This window comes from Crocodylus siamensis, chromosome 13 (genome assembly GCF_052110815.1).
Source record: "Crocodylus siamensis isolate JL-2025a chromosome 13, ASM5211081v1, whole genome shotgun sequence".
Classification (NCBI taxonomy): Eukaryota; Metazoa; Chordata; order Crocodylia; family Crocodylidae; genus Crocodylus; species Crocodylus siamensis.
The window spans coordinates 12,135,703-12,152,448 of NC_143407.1; the positions used below are offsets into that span (position 1 = coordinate 12,135,703).

General features: G+C 45.7%; 2 protein-coding genes across 4 annotated transcripts in view; both read left to right on the forward strand.

Moving 5' to 3' along the window:
- KLHL12 (kelch like family member 12) overlaps positions 1-10,218 on the forward strand; it is a 41,901-nt gene extending 31,683 nt beyond the window's left edge. For all 3 annotated transcript variants that reach the window (XM_090025244.1, XM_090025243.1, XM_090025245.1), the window contains 6 exons: positions 2,883-2,989; positions 4,360-4,555; positions 5,088-5,246; positions 6,330-6,428; positions 7,947-8,133; positions 8,722-10,218. In XM_090025244.1, the coding sequence (XP_089881370.1) occupies positions 2,883-2,989; positions 4,360-4,555; positions 5,088-5,246; positions 6,330-6,428; positions 7,947-8,133; positions 8,722-8,848 (875 nt within the window). In that variant the 3' untranslated portion in view covers positions 8,849-10,218. The remainder of the gene's footprint in view (positions 1-2,882; positions 2,990-4,359; positions 4,556-5,087; positions 5,247-6,329; positions 6,429-7,946; positions 8,134-8,721) is intronic.
- A 1,299-nt stretch (positions 10,219-11,517) lies between these two features.
- Positions 11,518-12,677, forward strand: RABIF (RAB interacting factor). Its single transcript, XM_090026184.1, has 2 exons — positions 11,518-11,669; positions 11,988-12,677. The coding sequence occupies exons 1-2, from the start codon at positions 11,541-11,543 to the stop codon at positions 12,231-12,233; spliced, it is 375 nt and encodes a 124-aa protein (XP_089882310.1). The 5' UTR covers positions 11,518-11,540; the 3' UTR covers positions 12,234-12,677.
- The last annotated feature ends 4,069 nt before the right edge of the window (positions 12,678-16,746 follow it).

Genomic DNA, 16,746 nt, shown 5'->3' on the forward strand with positions numbered 1-16,746 from the left:
TTTTTTACAAACTGGGCTTTCCATCCAGGGGAACCCTGCCATCTCCAGGTTCCCCTGTGCAAGATTAATTTTCTTTTCTACCTGGGAGAAATTTTACAATCTTTGAATTCTCTTTTGTCTGATGAAGAGCAATGTGGACCCAAAAGCTTGCAAAGAAAAAAACATTTTTGCAACTATTTAGTTAGTCTAATAAAAGATATCGACTCTTCCCCAAGAGTTTTGTCTGCCTAGTAACTGGACGGTAACTTATTACATGTATCATAGCTATTTTGCTGGAATCTTGTGCTCCTCTGCACCTGCATGTTGGTTCAACTAATTTTGAGTATAACACCTAGCACAGTGGAGCCCTTTTCCCTGATTGGGGCCTCTGGATACCAGCTCAGTACAAACAATTAATAATAATGTCTATAACTTTGACCCCTGTGTCTTTGTATACACAATGGTCATCCTAGGATCATATCAAAGTAGGGCTGGAAGGGACCTCACAAGATCATCTAGTCCAACCCCCCACCTCAAGGCAGGATCTTCAAAATCTTTTAGTCTTTTGAAATAGCTGTTTGTAAGTTAAAGAGCAGGTACGGCTTGCGTGGTAAGGAGTGTTATCTGTTCTATTTTTTTTATAGTGCCTAGCAGATTAAATTGCCACCGCTAGATCTGGGCACAGCCTTCCCCTACAAAAATCTTTAATAATTATGTTTGTGGTGGTCTTTCTATCTACTGTGGTAACATTTACCTAAAAATACAGCACTGTGGCGATTTTGATGGTGACCACTGTTTCAGTTGACTCTATCTAATTTACTAATTCACTGTCAGCTCTGCAGAACCTATCTTGTTCCAGAAGAGAGAAGCCCCCATTCTATCATGTCCCTAACAGTATCACCCAGATTGCTAGTCTCTTGGTGGTAATTACGTTGGAAAAAAGGGGATGAAATACGATATTTTTTGTTCATTAATGATCAAGAAAATACAGTTTGGGTATCAGTGGAGCATGGAGTTTTAAGTTTTGTTCTGGCACTTGGTGTACACACTAATTGCTTCTTTGTATGGTGATGAAAGGGGCATGACAGTTTAACATGTGATCATGGCCTGTCTGTGCAATGGTTTTCCTCAAAAAAGGAACTCCATTTCCCATGTATTTGCTTCTCTCAGATTATGTTGGATGGATCTGCCTATAGCTATGTTGGTAGTTAGGTTGTTCACAGTGGTGTTTTCAGAGTTCAGGCTCTACTTGCAACTTGAATGGGAAGATGCATCTTGGTTTAGCTTGAAGACTGACTGTTTCTGTAGTATCTGTAATGAATAGGGAACAGAAGGATTGGAATACTGACTTGAAGATCATTGTACACCCAACACAAAGTCACTTCTCTCTCTCTCATGTTATTCTTTCTCCGGAAAGTTTCTTCACTAAGATACGACTCGTGTAGTACTGCCTTTCACTCCTCTTCCTCACTCAGAAGAAACCTAACTGCTTGCCTATTTTACAAAATGTGCGATTTCATCCCATTCTTTCTCAAAAGGAATACCCTGTGCAACAACAAACATCTATCATCCTCATGAGATTATTAGAAAGTGTTATCAATAGCAGTAAACCCAACCATTTGTGCCTCATGTTCCTTTTCTGCCAAGTCCAAAAAGATCCATAGTGGGGTGCTGAATGACACTGGCATACTGATGATGAAGACTTGGCTTTGGGAGAGTGGGTGGTTGCGAGTTTGTAGGAGTCAGAGTCTGGATGAAGACTAACTGGCTGACAATTTGCCCAGATAAGAGGGAGATGACATTTTGATGCCACAAGAAACCACAAGCAAGCAGCACATCGACACTTGTCATCTGTTGAATGCATCCACTGTTGAGCCAGGTTCACAACTTCATGGAACCCCTATCCCTAGGGCCATGATGTTCCTGCTTTCTGGGATGTGTGGTCCATGTTTGGTACTTGCCAGCCGTTGTCTCCTGTGATGCTGTTGCTCCAGCAGTTCCAATGCAGAGTGCCTGAAAGCAGTTTCTTACCTTAATCTGCACTTTGTGACTGTTGGTAGTAACATGCTGCAACTTCTCTTTGTCCCTCTTTGGCACCTTCTGCTCCAGCTTCTCGTGACTGATGCAGGAAATCTTCATTCTGTTCATGCTATGCTTTCAGCCCTGGAAACTTCCTCCAAGATGAACACCAGCTTGCAGTTGGTACAGATGAAGCTGAAGTTATCTCAGCTATCAGGGAGGAACATGAACTTGGTGTGTCCCATGTTGATAATGAGTCTCATCTTGATGATCCACTCTCCACTTTTCTGTCCTTGCATCCTTGGAAGACTCCTGGGTGGTGGGGGAGTGGGGAAAATCTTATTCTGCCCTAGCTTTCTCCTGAGGCAGACTCAGTGTATTTACACAAGGCTGCCTTTTACAAGGCTGATTGGTCTCGGCTGGTCTAATTCATACATGGTCCTAGCTTTTACACTTCAGTCAGCTACACAAGACCTACCTGCAACAAAACACTCTAACCACACGCAGCTGCAAACACAAAGCATGAAGATGACTGAGACGGACGTACAGAATGAGGCTGCCTGCTATTGTAAAGGCTTAGTTCATAGTGGAGCAGTGAATGAGGGAGGATGCAGTTTCAAGTCTGGATGTCATTTATGTTAAAAAAGAGAAGTGGGGTTTTGCAAGAAAAATATACGGGAAACATGCACTCTCCATGCAGGGGAGATTGAAAATTCTGTGGGGAGCTCAGAGGCATTCACTTAGAGCCAGCTGTTCTGTACTGTTTGCACATTAAACTGTCTTTCCCAGGCAGATAAAGTAGTTAAAGTATTGGCTTGAGCCAATTCTTTAGTGATAAAGGAATTTGTTTTACTCTAGTCTTTTTTTTTTTTTCCTTCCAACAGGGGCTAATGAGGTTCTTCTTGTGATTGGAGGTTTTGGCAGTCAGCAGTCACCTATTGATGTGGTGGAGAAATATGATCCAAAGACTCAGGAATGGAGTTTCTTGCCAGTAAGGAATTTATCTGCTTTGTGACTTTTTTCAGCAGCACTAGTTCCTGCAAACATGCTGTGATTATAGTCCTAACAGACTGGAACATCCAGATCGAGCTCCAGTTGTTTCATTTTTCTTATTTGAAGTATCCATTCTGTTCTGCTAAGAATTTCAGATTCATGCTGAGAAGAATTGCTTAAGTTCTGTTGTTGCAAGAAGTGCTAATTATTCAGATTCAGGAAAAATGCATTGAGAGAGATTTCAACTATGTTCTAGAGCTGCCAAACAATTGAAAAACTTTCTAGTTTGTGTTGTGATACGCAGCTTGTGGTATCAGCAAAATGGATAGAGAAACCAGCCAATTTCTTTACTGAGAGAAAAGAATGTGCCTCACCTTTACTATTCTCTGTGATCTAAGAATGCCTGTAGATGTCTTCTGCGATCAGAGAATGCAAAGGCATGGAGAAAAGAGGAAAGGGGTGAAGTTAAGGATTAAAAAAGAGAACGTCAGAGGTAGGGAGGGAGTAGTGGAGGTACCATAACTATGCTGTGCCTGTTGCAGCATTAAACTGGAGTCTTCTGTGTGTAATGTCTTGCTGCATTTTTTGCAGGTTCATCACATGATTCAGTTGAAAAAAAATTAAGAAGTTAAGGCTGAAAAGTATTCTTTTACATTGAGCTTCTTCCCTTTTTTACTTCATTATGCTGTGTAAAAATGGGAAAGAGCGTTTTGGTTTTTTTTATTTTAAAAGTTTTAAATTTCAGCAGTAATTATTTTACTAGCTGAGGCAGCCTGGCAGTAGTTTCATTGTTGCTGACTGTAGTTGTAGAGAACAGGGAGGGGAACAAATAAGTTTGTATCTCCTGAAATGGATAATGAGAAATGTTCCTTCCTAAGCAAAGAAAGTGGTATGCTGCCTCTCATCTTCAGTACCACTGGGCTCAGAAGAGCCTGAATACTATGAACCTTTAACCCTAAATCCCATTTAGATGTCTGAAAACCCTGGATGTTCCTAATATATGTGACACAGCTCCCGCTTTCCCCTTTGCAAATTTCTGCAATGAAGGCAGGTGGTAGGAATGCAAATATCTGTGGTACATCAAAGATGCAGTAGCAGCTTACAGCAGTTTGAACTTAAATTGCAAAATGAACCATGTGAGAGTTCTGGGGACAGGGGATGGGGGCAGTGAGAGGAACAGAGCATGGAAAAGTAAGTCCATCCACACACAATCAGGGTCCCCCAGCATATCATTTAAATGCAGGTTGCCATGTGTCCTTGACTGCATTGATGGGTCCTTTTCAGAAAAGCAGCAAAAGGGAATGGAATAAGCTGTGATAGTTCTCCATGTATCAGTGTGATTTCCTTTCTCTGGTACTTCTCAAACAGAGCATTACTCGTAAGAGGCGCTATGTTGCTACAGTGTCCCTGCATGATCGGATCTATGTGATTGGAGGGTATGATGGACGCTCCCGTCTCAGCTCTGTGGAATGCTTGGATTATACCTCAGATGAAGATGGCATCTGGTACTCAGTGGCTCCAATGAATGTTCGCCGAGGTTTGGCAGGGGCCACTACCCTTGGAGGTATGCTCTGATCTTATGCTAATAAGGGAAACCAGATTGCTCCGCTGTCAGCATGAAATGCAATGTGTTGGCACCTTTGTTAGTGCATATGGTTGTTCATGTGGATGGGGTAACTTTCAGAGGAGTTTGTAGCACTTCTCTGTTAACCCTAAGAGCAACCCTTCCACCTTCTCCTTATCCTTATTGTGTGGAAGTCTGTATTTTGAGAAGGCAGTACCAAGCAGGGATTATAGACAGGAGACCCTTTTGTTGGAGCAAACCTAGCAGTATTCAGATGCAGTGTGTTCCACCCCTTATAGTGTTAGTTGGCAATGTTTACTTTATTTGTTTTAAGAAAGTGCTGATGTATCAATGAATGGTAGTGTCCAAGTAAACCTAGGCCTTCTATGCAGAGGGATACAATTGCACATAGAAGCTGTGCATAAAATGATATCAAGAGTGGAAATGATAGGCAAGGAAGGGGCATGTATGTATATGGGTGGGAATATTTGAGACCTGTTTATCTCAATCTATTTCCAATACTATGTTGCAGACATGATCTACGTTTCTGGTGGTTTTGATGGAAGCCGGCGTCACACCAGTATGGAACGATACGACCCAAATATTGATCAGTGGAGTATGCTGGGAGACATGCAGACAGCTCGGGAAGGAGCAGGCCTGGTTGTTGCCAATAATGTTATCTACTGCCTTGGTGGGTACCCATAGGATCCATCAGCTCTCTGCAAGTATTAGCATCTCAGCCATTCTGCAGGTGTTTGTGTCTCACCCAGATTTTTTACCCATAAGATCCATCAGCTCTCTGGAAGTATTAGCAAGGAACTCCTGGTACATGCAGAATCCAGCTTCAATGGGAAGTTGTTGCAAATGTTGCCATAGCAGGGTATAGGGCAGCTTAGTCGATAAGGACAGATTTATTTCATTCAGTCATTGCTGAGGGAGGCAGCAGTGCCTTAGACTAAAGCTCTTTCTTTACAGAATCATAAGATCTCTATATCTAGAAGTAAATTGGGAAAAACTAGCACTGGTGTTCTGTGAGACAATAGAAATACCTGAGAAGTGCAGGGACTGAGGGAGATTACAGGAAATATGCAGTGGAGCGTATTACAGGAAGTGAGAAGTAGTAACTGCACTTCCAGATCGGTGTTGTTGTGGTGTCACTGGAGCATGGAAAGTCTGTAGAGGCCTGTCCTGAGCTGCTCATGGTTCAGCTGTTCTTTGTGGTGATTGCAGGTAGATTGAAGGTCCCAGCTTGCACACTATGAATGTTCCAGGTGGAGGAATGTCAGATTCCCAGAGCATTTCCAGGTCCTGTGGTCAATTTTGCCTTAGCTTTTGCTTTTCAGCCACCCTTATCCAATTCCAGGGGAACTGCACACCAAACGCCATCTGCTAAATTTTCATACAGCTCCATCCTGAGTTCCCAAACCTTCCTCAGCCACTCTGCTCCTCTACCAGTGTGTACCCCACTGAGACAGCATGATGTAGCCACTCTGCATTGTCTTCTGAAAAAAGCTATGATAGCCTTGTATTCCTCCTTCCTCGCTTTTGCTGTCTATGCCATCCAGGGCTCCTGAGCCCTGTTTGTTCATGGTTAGAGACTGTATTCCCACAGGGTTTTTGCCTGGCAATGCTGGTCTGCTCTGAGTTGTTCTGCTCACACTGCCAAACCTAAGCCAGAATCACACAGATTGGGGAACGACACAGGTGCATTGCTCTCTGGCATTAAACAGTTCTCAGTGTCAAACCCACTGTTTGTTCCTATATTGTGTTTCAGGTGGCTATGATGGTCTGAACATATTAAATTCCGTGGAGAGGTATGATCCCCACACTGGGCACTGGACTAATGTGACCCCAATGGCTACCAAGCGCTCAGGTGAGAGGTCTCAGACACCCTGGAATCTGAGCAAGGGTGAATTGCAATTGAATGAACAGTCATTTCTAGTTGTCTTGCCACCATCAAAGCCATTGGTCATATCCTGATATGGGAAGGGAGATGGAGAAGTAGGTGTGTTGCAGTATGAACAATTCTAGCAACAGCTTTTGTGCAGCCTTAGTGACCATTTCCAGAAAAGTGTTCGCTTAGCTTCAAAAAGATTTCCTTACTCTTCAATGTAGCCTTGTTTCCTAAGGGAATATTCTATTCTCAAATAACAGACAAGGTTTTACACTACTCCGTTCTGTCTGTTCTGAGCCATCGATATTGTTGTATGTGGCTCATAGCATCTTGCATTTAGTATTTATTGGGTGAAACTGACAGGAAGCAGAGGGGAAGTTTTTGTCCCATTAGGAGCAAGGGACCAAGGGTGTTTTCCATTCCAAGGCAGTAGCTCTCCCATTGAGCCACCTGGTTTGTGTGCTTCTTCCTGGCCCCACATCTCTTCCTCCCTTGGCTGCCCAGTGTACCAGCTTTAAGAGGTGGGTTGGTGGTTAGAGTACTTTTTTGAAAAGCAAGAGATGCAGGCTCAAATCTTCTCTGGATGAGTAGGGGGGGCTATAACTTGGATCTTGCACTCCATGGGCAAGTGCACTAACCAGTAGGCTACTGGGCTAAAACATGGGAGGGCTGGTCCTTCTCCTGTTCTCCATTTTACTTCTGGCAGGTCTGAATGCCAGAGTCATTCTGTTACACCACGGGGCAAAATACTGAGTGTGCCACTTAGGCATATACAGCGAGATAAAATGTAACCCAAAGTGCCTTTATCACTAGATGAATCTCCATTGTAACTTAAGATAGCATGGCCTTTATTAGTATGCGTTGGAAACAGCACCTGCTCACACAGATATTTCTACCCTATCATGTGCGTCACCAGAGTGAACAGTAAAGACTTGCAGGTCTCTGAGAACCAGGTGCTGCGTGGCTATATGCAGAGCTAAGAAGGGAAAAGATAAAGGAATCCATCCCATAATTTGGTACTTTCTCCTTGTTCTAGCTAGTGGATGGAGGAGTAGCTGGAGATGTAACATCCTTGACTTATGGTGGGGTTAGGCTTGCACATGCATAGCTGTGCATTTGCTCATGTGCGCAAACATCTCTGAGCTGAACTGCCCAGTGTATTCCCACACACATGCTCTGCAGAGCCGTGTTAGTTCCATTGCATCCGCTGAAATTAAGAGAATTCAACTAGCTACAAGTGGGTAAGTGGTGAGAGATTTTGAGGAAAGTAATTGCATGTTTTCTTTAGGATAGAAGCAGACAGGAAACACTTGACCCCCTACTTGGTTTTTTGGCGGTAGCTTAAATGTGAAAGGAATGTTACTTCTGACCCTACAGGGTTTACCTGGGTCTGTGGCTGGGGTGGACACTACTCCATACATCCTAGCTGCAATGATTGTTGTGCGTTGCATGCATGGCATCTTTTGCTCAATAGAATGCCCTTCCTTCCCTTTCCAGGGGCAGGAGTTGCTCTGTTGAATGATCATATTTACGTTGTTGGTGGATTTGATGGGACTGCACATCTCTCCTCTGTGGAAGCCTATAACATTCGCACAGACTCCTGGACTACTGTGACAAGCATGACAACACCCCGTTGCTACGTGGGTGCCACTGTGCTGAGGGGAAGGCTGTACGCAATAGCTGGGTAAGAAGGGCAGGCCTGGGGTGGTCTCTAGGGTACCTCTACACAGGTTCATGCAAAGTAATAGAAAGCAGATCCCTAATGAGCTTAATGCAGGGGCTGCATCTGGCCCGTGGGCCGCATTTTGCCCACCCTTGGCTTAATGCTTAGTGCAGACAAATGCAGTCATATTCAAGCCTGTTAGTTGGCAATGTTTACTCCAGGGTGGCAGAGGAGGGGAGTAGCATGTTTTCGCTAAGGAAGGTAACAGCCATTGTACGAGTAAATTTAGTGTAACAGGCTGAAGATCCTACAGAAGGGATTCAAATGAGGCTGTTCACGCATTTCACTGATGGGACTTGTTAAATGAGGATGGGCTGTAGTTTCGCTGTACTAAATTAAACAAGTGGCAGCATTGCGTGCTGGAATGTTGCTCAACCAGACTGGATATAGTGTGAAAAGTTCCTGTGCTGGTTTTACACAGCCCTTCCCCTTGTACATGCAACTTTAACAGCATTCCTGCTCCATTCTAACTTCCTGAATTCCCCACAGAGCTCCAAAGGTCGCTCTCTGCCAATCATTGCTCACCTGTAACCTTCTCTGTCCTTGCAGATATGATGGTAACTCACTGCTGAGCAGCATTGAGTGCTACGATCCCATCATTGATAACTGGGAAGTGGTGACATCACTGGGAATGCAACGTTGTGATGCTGGTGTTTGCGTCCTTCGAGAGAAGTGACCTTGGGGGGCCCATATAAGAAACTCCCTGAGAACAGGCATTCTGGGTGGTTTGCAGTGACTGTTCTTGAGAGCTGTGCAGTGACGATAGCACTTTCTTTGCTTTTTTATGCAAAGTGTGCATAAACATGTTGGCTCAGCAGCCACTGGAAGTTGAGAGCTCTGTGAGAAGCTAGAGAAAGGCACTTGGGTGGACCTAGAGAAATTGCATCCTCTGCCAGCCAGTCTCCCATCCCCTGTGGCTAACAGCACAGATGCCTGCATCAGCTAGTCGGATGAATGCTTCTGAGGACATGTACATAGAGCTGGCTTGACAGTCCCCTCTGAAGCTTCAGGCCACACAGGGTTGCTGGCAGCTCTGAGTTGCCATGATGTGCGAGGATGGAATCCAGACTGCTCTCCAGATTGTCTTGGACAAACTGAATGTTTAAAACAAAATGTTCTGTGGCCCGTGTGAGCAATTACATCCCAGGGGTGTTCTGCATTGTAGCTATGTTTGCAGGCTATACACAACTTGAATACAAAGCAAGGAAGTCACAAATTACTGCTTTCAACTACTGAGGAGGGGTTTTTGGTACTCCAGAACAAAATTGGAGGAAGGAGCAGCAGAGTATGCAAGTGATGGGACTGCAAGTGATGAGAATCGCATTCAGTACATTCACATTTTCTGCAGGAAGGTCAATGGACATTTCTTGGAAGTGATATTTTTTTTCCTCTGGCAGCAAGACTTTGGCGTGCCTCTCTTCACAATCCTCCTGGGTGGATGTCATCTTTTAGAGGAACAGAAAGTGTACTAGTGAGGCCCTTTGGTGACTAAGACTCTTAACTGGGGACTGCGACTCAAAAAATGAATTTAGAATGTACACATACTACTGAGTAAGAAGTGAGCTCTTCCTAGGATGAATCTCTGCTTGAGTCTGTTGGAATCCATTTTGTCCTATCTTATTTGTGTTGATTTTCCTTTTATCCAGTTCCATTCTGCTTATAAGGGGCCTCTTTGAAATGGCATTCGGATTCCTTTTCACCCATCTATTCTCAGCTATATACTTCCATGCCCCTAGTTCCTTCACCTGTTGACTGCCCTTTTCCTTAACCACATCTCTTACTTTGTGCCCTCCATCCTCAAGGATCCAGGTCTTTGTCACTCCTGCCACCAGCTGAGCCCCCAAAGCATCCGAGTTCCATATAATGCTGCTCTTCTACATGCTGATGGCTCCTTGCTGATGTGGTGGGGTGGGACCAGGGACAGAGTAGCATGACTTGATGCACTTTCAGCTGATGCTCTGAATCCTTGTGTTTGTTCCTGCCACATTTTGACTTCATTTCCAATGTGTATTTTTAATGAAATTATCAAAAATAAAGTGAAGCCTATGAAAATACAGCTTTCTGTTTTCTGTCTTAGAGGACGTGCGTGTTTACAAGAACTGTGTCGGTGATACATCTGTACTGACCATACCGGGTCAACACATAGGGGGTGCGTGTGGGTGCACGTGCACCCCGAGCGTGGTGGTGTACCCCCTACAAAAAGGTGCTGCTGACACTGTTGGTGGCACCTGCAGGCAGTTGCTGCTTGCTCCCCCCCACCGCCAACACCACCAGCGGCGTCTGCGGGAGTTCCCGCTTACAGCCGCTGTGCCCCCACAGCTGCCGGGGGCATGCACCGTTCATGGACCTTACAAAACGCTTATTGGCTTAAACGGAGTCTCCATTTCAAAATATCCCTCAAGGCTGAAACTCCTAGGGCACAGGGAGAAGCTGGCTCTTTTTTTATATATAAAAATAATTTGTATCCATGGCCAAATTAGCTAAAACTAATTCCAAATCTAAGAGTCCAGAACCATAAGTGGCCTTACTACCGGCAAACATCCTCCACCCCCACCTGGGGCTTCAGATGTTCCCAAAACCTTTGGCCTGCATCCTATGCGCAGGCCCAAGCCTGGAGGCTTAGAGTTTGGATACCGAATTTTGCTTGCCCTCAGCCCTACGGCCACAGGAGCACGCAAGGGAGGAGACTCCCGTTTCCAGAAGCGGCTTAAAGCTGCTGCACCTTGGCAGGTACTGAACCACGTCAGAAGAGCAGTTTTCCTGCCAGGCGGGTCACGAAAACTGCCTTCATGGACACAGATCTGTGGTGTTTCCGCGCCCAGGTTAAGCCACCATTATGCTTGCTCTGAGCCTTCAAGAGGCCAAGATCGAATTTTATTAGATGTTAGGAGTTATATCAGCAGATGTTTAGAATTAAGACTCCAAGATGAAAGCCAGTAGGGAAATACAGATCAACGGGCAGACAGCCAAAGTCCTGTCTGCACATGAAAGTATCTGTGGGCCTTGGCTGTTTGGGTGGAGACTTTGGTTTTCTTTCTTCCCCCCTCACCTGCACAACCCTCGCGGCTCCCGGCACGTGTTTCTCGCCCCTGGCCTCCCACTTCCGTGCGCAGCCACGCCCCCGCGTGACGTCACCTGCCCCGCCTTACATCCCTGCAGGACCCTGATCCCCTGGCTCTTCCCCGGAGCTCCGCGCTCCGCAGGGCGTCACCGCTCTAGAGCCCCGCCCCTCCCAGTGCAACGCCCAGTTCCGGTGACCCCGCCCCTCGCGCCGTTTCACGTCAGTGACTGACGTCACGCGCCCTGTCCCCCCCCCCCCCCCCCCCCCCCCCCCCCCCAGCGGCGCTTCCGACTGCGGCTGCGCGGCGATGGCGGCGCCCGGCGCGGGGATGGAGGCGCTGGTGTGCGCCCGCGGGCGGAACCGCAAGGCCGTGCTGTGCCAGCGCTGCGGGTCCCGCGTGCTGCAGCCCGGCGCCGCCACCTTGGCCCGCAGGCAGGTACGTGCCCTGTCCCTGCTAGTGTCATGTTGTGACCCTCCCCCGGTGCCCCGGAAGAAGGCTCGAGGGGAGGGCGCCCCCAGTTGTGAGGAGACTTGCTGAGACGCTCCCCATCCCCACCACCTGGCCCTGCTGTAGTGGATCCGTTCGGTTTGGAAACGGGGCGTCATCGCGTGCAGAGAAGTAACGGGGGGGCCCCGACGAGTGTCAGGAAAGGGGGTGCCCGTGGTTGCCAAATGGGCTGAGAACCGCTGCTCTAAAGGGGAGCAGTACTGCGGTGGCGGTGACGGTCTGACGCGTGCTTTACTTGTCCGGCAGCTTTTCCTGCCTTCCATGAAGAAGAAGACGGCCCTGGCTGAGAGCGGCTCCCCTGATGGGGACGTGCTGCAGGACCACTGGCTGGTGGATGACATGTTTTCCTTTGAAAATATCGGCTTCACGAAGGACGTTGGGAACATCAAGTTCCTTATCTGTGCGGACTGTGAGATCGGGCCCATCGGCTGGCACTGCCTAGACGACAAGAAGAGCTTCTACGTCGCCTTGGACCGTGTTTCCCATGAGTGACAGCCGGAGCAACACTGGTTCCCCCTGAGGTCCTCGCAGCCACTGTAGCCATTTCATGCATCTCCATCATGCACTAACATGAATCTGTTCATACAACACATGGACTTGAACCTGTCATGAACTCATCTGAAATGGCTTATTTAAGGCAATGTGCAATTACTCAAACATTCATCAACTTCTGGTCCATCCTTTCATTGTATTATGGAGGTGGGGGTGGCAGTTTTATGATTTTTGTCTTATTAGGGTTTTTTTACTCCTGATTCAAGGGCATTTTCTAGTTGCGTTTGGAGGTGTTAAAGTAAGGACATATTTCTTGTTTCTACCATGTGTCTTATCCACGCTAACTCATTGTTCGTGTCCTAATATTGTTTAAATGTTGACTATACTATTGTGATATGTTACATTTAAAATGTTCATCCTCTAAGTAAATGGCTAACTAGAAACTACATCTGATAATAGGGGTAACTAGATAGAATTCTGTTTAGTTTTTGTGGCATTTCATCCGTGATAATGGCTTCCCATTGTGTTTTGACCTAAAGGGCTTGTCATTTTTACCATTCATTAAAAAAATTACAACAAGGGCAGCTTTGTCCCTAATTCTAAAAAAGGATGACTTTCCCACTTGCTCTTTTACTGCTTGAATTTTCCTTGGCCAGGCAGTGAAGATAATCTGGGATACCATGGAGGCAGTAGTAAGAAATCTGAGTTTTCTGAGAGACATTCATAGTAAAACTACAAGGAGCTGATGTACTTGATCTGCTGTCATTACGAATATTCATATTTGAGTAAATGAATTCCATGCTTCTCAATGTTGTTGTTTTTTAAATTGTTTTGCCTATAAAAAGGCAATGCTGATATACAGCATTTCTGTGGTTGCTGTAAGTCACATTGTTTGTTGTAGGCTAGCCACTAGAAATAGATTAGGACTTAGCTGAAAACTGAAATGATGATTATAATTCCCAAAATGAGACTGTGCAGTTGCTTTAAGTTAGGATATATTGTCTTGTTACAAAAGGCAAGTTCTTAAAATACAGTGCAGAAAAACTGTCAGGTGAGCCAGTATGGTTTTAATGTATATTAAATAATGGGAAAAGCTGGATAATGCTGAGAGGTTATTGAAATGATTTGGTTAAAAAAAAATCAGACGGGATCATTATCTGTTTAAAACTTTATGGTGGTAGAACTTGCTGCATGTAAAAGAATTGGACTATTTAGAAGGAAAAAACTATTTTCTGTAGCTCAACATTTATTATTCAGTAGAAAAGCTGCAGCCAAGAGGCTATTGCAGCAGACAATGTGGACAAACTAGCTGATTTGTTCTGACCTGTGGAATTGCAGGGTATTTTTTTTTTCTTTTTTGGAGAGAGAGTGCAGCTGCTGCAATTGAAAGTAAACACAAAAATATTAGTTGCATCAGCTTTCTAAATAAAGTGAAAACCCAGTCTTTGTACAAGTATGGTTGATTCAGTGGGAAACGTTAAGGAGGTGCAACTATAGTGTTTCCAGATGGTTACATGCTGTTTAGAATGACCTGGGAGAGGTGTCTGCTGCTGGAAGTAAGTGCTTTAAAATAGTGTATAGAGCTGCAGACTTAGCTTGACGTTTGGAAAGCAGTCAAGAAATTATAGGCATTGATTTCATTATCTTCACCTGTGCGGACTTGAGCTTTCTGAAAGAGCTTAAACTTTATGAAGTTTGATAACAGCATAACATAACTGTAAAATACTTAGAGCTGTGCAAGCCTTTTGACTAGTAAGTCACTACAACATTCATTTGTAAAATTAACCCTACACAGTATTAACTAAGCACACTTTTACCTGAAAGGTCTGAACAAATTGTGATCAGTAGGGATTTATTGTTCAGTGAGGATGATTTTAGTGGGGTTTCACAGGCAATAGTACTAAGACCAGTGCCGATCAAGTTTTTATTGGTAAAATACTTGGTAAAATACACAATCATCGCCCATGTTTGTATCATGCAAATTTTATCAGCAGAATGGTAAGAACCAGGGAAAAATAAAGTCAGTAAAGACTGACTACAAATTCTGTCCCGATCTAGATAATGTATCCTGTATCTCCATTCCAAAGGAAAAGGCTTACCCCACCAAGGACTTTAAATCCTGCACAGAGCAGCTCTGGCTGCCTGGGTCCAGGGCCATGCTGGGGGCTGGAGCCAGCCCTGGTGCAGTCCCCACTAGACTGACAATCAGCTGATAGTCAGCTGTGTCCAGGGATAGCACCACAGACTCCCCTGGCACTAGCACAACTGGCATCTGATCACCTGTCCAAAATCATGTGCCCTGCTACCAATACGTGGCGTGGCAAGAGGTTCAGTTGTTGGGATTCAGCATCAGATCCCATCACAGCTTTAAATGAATATCTTCTGGGTGCCTAGGTGTCCTAAAATTGACCAAACCTTTCCTAGAATGTTCTCTCCTGTGACTTAGTTACTTTTAATGACTTCCCCTAACCTCACTTATACTAACTGGGCCCAATATAAACTTAAAAGCAGCCTAAGGCCTATTAAAATGGTTACAGTGCAAGTTAAAAAAATTCCAGCTTACCACAAAGGTCTACAGTGGTCCCTAGTAAGTAGTATTGTGAAACTACAATATCTTTTGTATTTTACTCCTTACTCCATGGTTTTTGATACCCAATGTAAATAGCCAAAATGTTTCCACTTTGAATTTCTATGAGCAGGGAGGAGGTAGTGGTACCGTGTGCTCCATTTCCTGCTCCCTTCTTTGCTTTGGTTCTGAATGCTCTGTACAGAAGCTAGCCTCTAGGAAGACAGAGGCATTTTTGCCATTCTGCCCCAAGTGGCACAGAGGCAAAAACTGTAATACAAAATAGGAAGGACTACATACTTTTTTAATGTCACAAGCTTGAGTTACTCCTTGTTTGGTTGACTGATTATGGTGTCCTATGCAAAAGGCCCAGGTTCAAACTTCTCTGCTGTGTTCTGACCATTGAGCAAAGGTCTTTCAGTTCTCAGATGCGTGTCCTAATCACTGGATTATATAGGAAAGAGGTGTCAAAGATACAGCCCGCAAGCTGGAGCTGGCCCACAAAACTGTATCATCTGGCCCCCGCTGCTGCCCATGGGTGCCAGTAAGGCACAGGCAGCGTGCAGGGCATGCTTGATAGCCCTGTGAATGTGAGTGGGTGAGGCACTATGCTGGGGGATGAGCTGGGGTCTCGTCAGGTCTCTGCACCACATGTCTGAGACACGGGGTAGCTAGAGGGAGGGGAGATAGTTTCATAGTAGCTAGAGTCGGAAGGGACCTAGGTAGATCATCTAGTCCGACCCCCTGCCTTGGCAGGAAAGAGCACCGGGGTCAGATGACCCCAGCAAGGTGCTCATCTAACTTCCTTTTAAAAATCCCCAGGCTAGGAGCCTGCACCACTTCCCCTGGAAGCCGGTTCCAGACCCTAGCCGCCCTGACTGTGAAGTAGCGCCTCCTAATATCTAATCTAAACCTACCCTCCGCCAGCTTGTGACCGTTATTCCTGGTCACTCCTGGCAGCGCACGGGGGAACAGGGACTCCCCCAATACCTGCTGATCCCCCCTGACCAGTTTGTAGCAGGCCACAAGGTCCCCCCTTAACCTTCTCTTGTGGAGGCTAAACAGGTTCAGGTTTAGATGCTGCAGGCTGCTAGCTGCCTGTGTTCAGCTCCTGCTTCCCAGGTTGCATGACAGGCTGGATCCATAACCTGGCAGTGCACGAGGTAGACAAGACATCACCTGGCTTGCAATCCCCACTGGGGTTCCAGGGGCAGGACCCCTGGTGTGAGCAGGGGTGTGAGGAGCACTGGCTCTTTTACCTTCAGCGCATGTAGAGGAGGTGACCAAGACAGGCAGGATGAGGTGGGCTTGACCAGCACCAACCAGCCTGCAGCATAGCCATGGAATGGTTGGAGTAGGACCACAATAGTGCCCACTCTGGCCTCAGGACACGCAAGGCCAGTGTACGGGTTCAATCTGATTTGCAGACCAGCCCCACGCTGCTCATCCAATCTATGGGGCTGGCTGAGTTTCACACCCCTTATATAACATTAATTGGGATACAGAGATTGTGTACATCCCAGCTGTTTGTTGTTCCCCAAACAGATGAGAGACTGGTTGCAGTACTTGCTTCACTGAATATTTGATTATGTAAGCAAAATAGAATTGCTTCAACAGGAGAGAGAGAGATGCTGGGTAGGCATTCTCCTGAGAGCTAGGTGACCTTGGTTTAAGCCCTTGTTCCAGTTCAGGCAAAGAGGGAATTTAAACCCACATTTCCTACATCTTAGCGAAGTGCTCCACATTGGTTAAAAGGCATAGGGAATTGTAGTTCTTCCTGGCTGTGGTTTAAATGGGGGTTTTACACCCAGTATGTCAACTGGATGGAGCTCCACAGCCAAAATAAATATAGGGGCACCCATAGTTTTTGAATCCTGCAAAGGTTCAAGTGCGAGCTAATCGCTGAACAGATCAGCATTGCCAAGACAAGAAATTGTACCCATGCCC

Coding starts and splice junctions, on each gene's coding strand:
- RABIF (XM_090026184.1), top strand. CDS start 11,541: ATGGCGGCGCCCGGCGCGGGGATGGAGGCGCTGGTGTGCGCCCGCGGG. Junction 11,670..11,987: donor CCACCTTGGCCCGCAGGCAG/GTACGTGCCCTG, acceptor CTTGTCCGGCAG/CTTTTCCTGCCTTCCATGAA.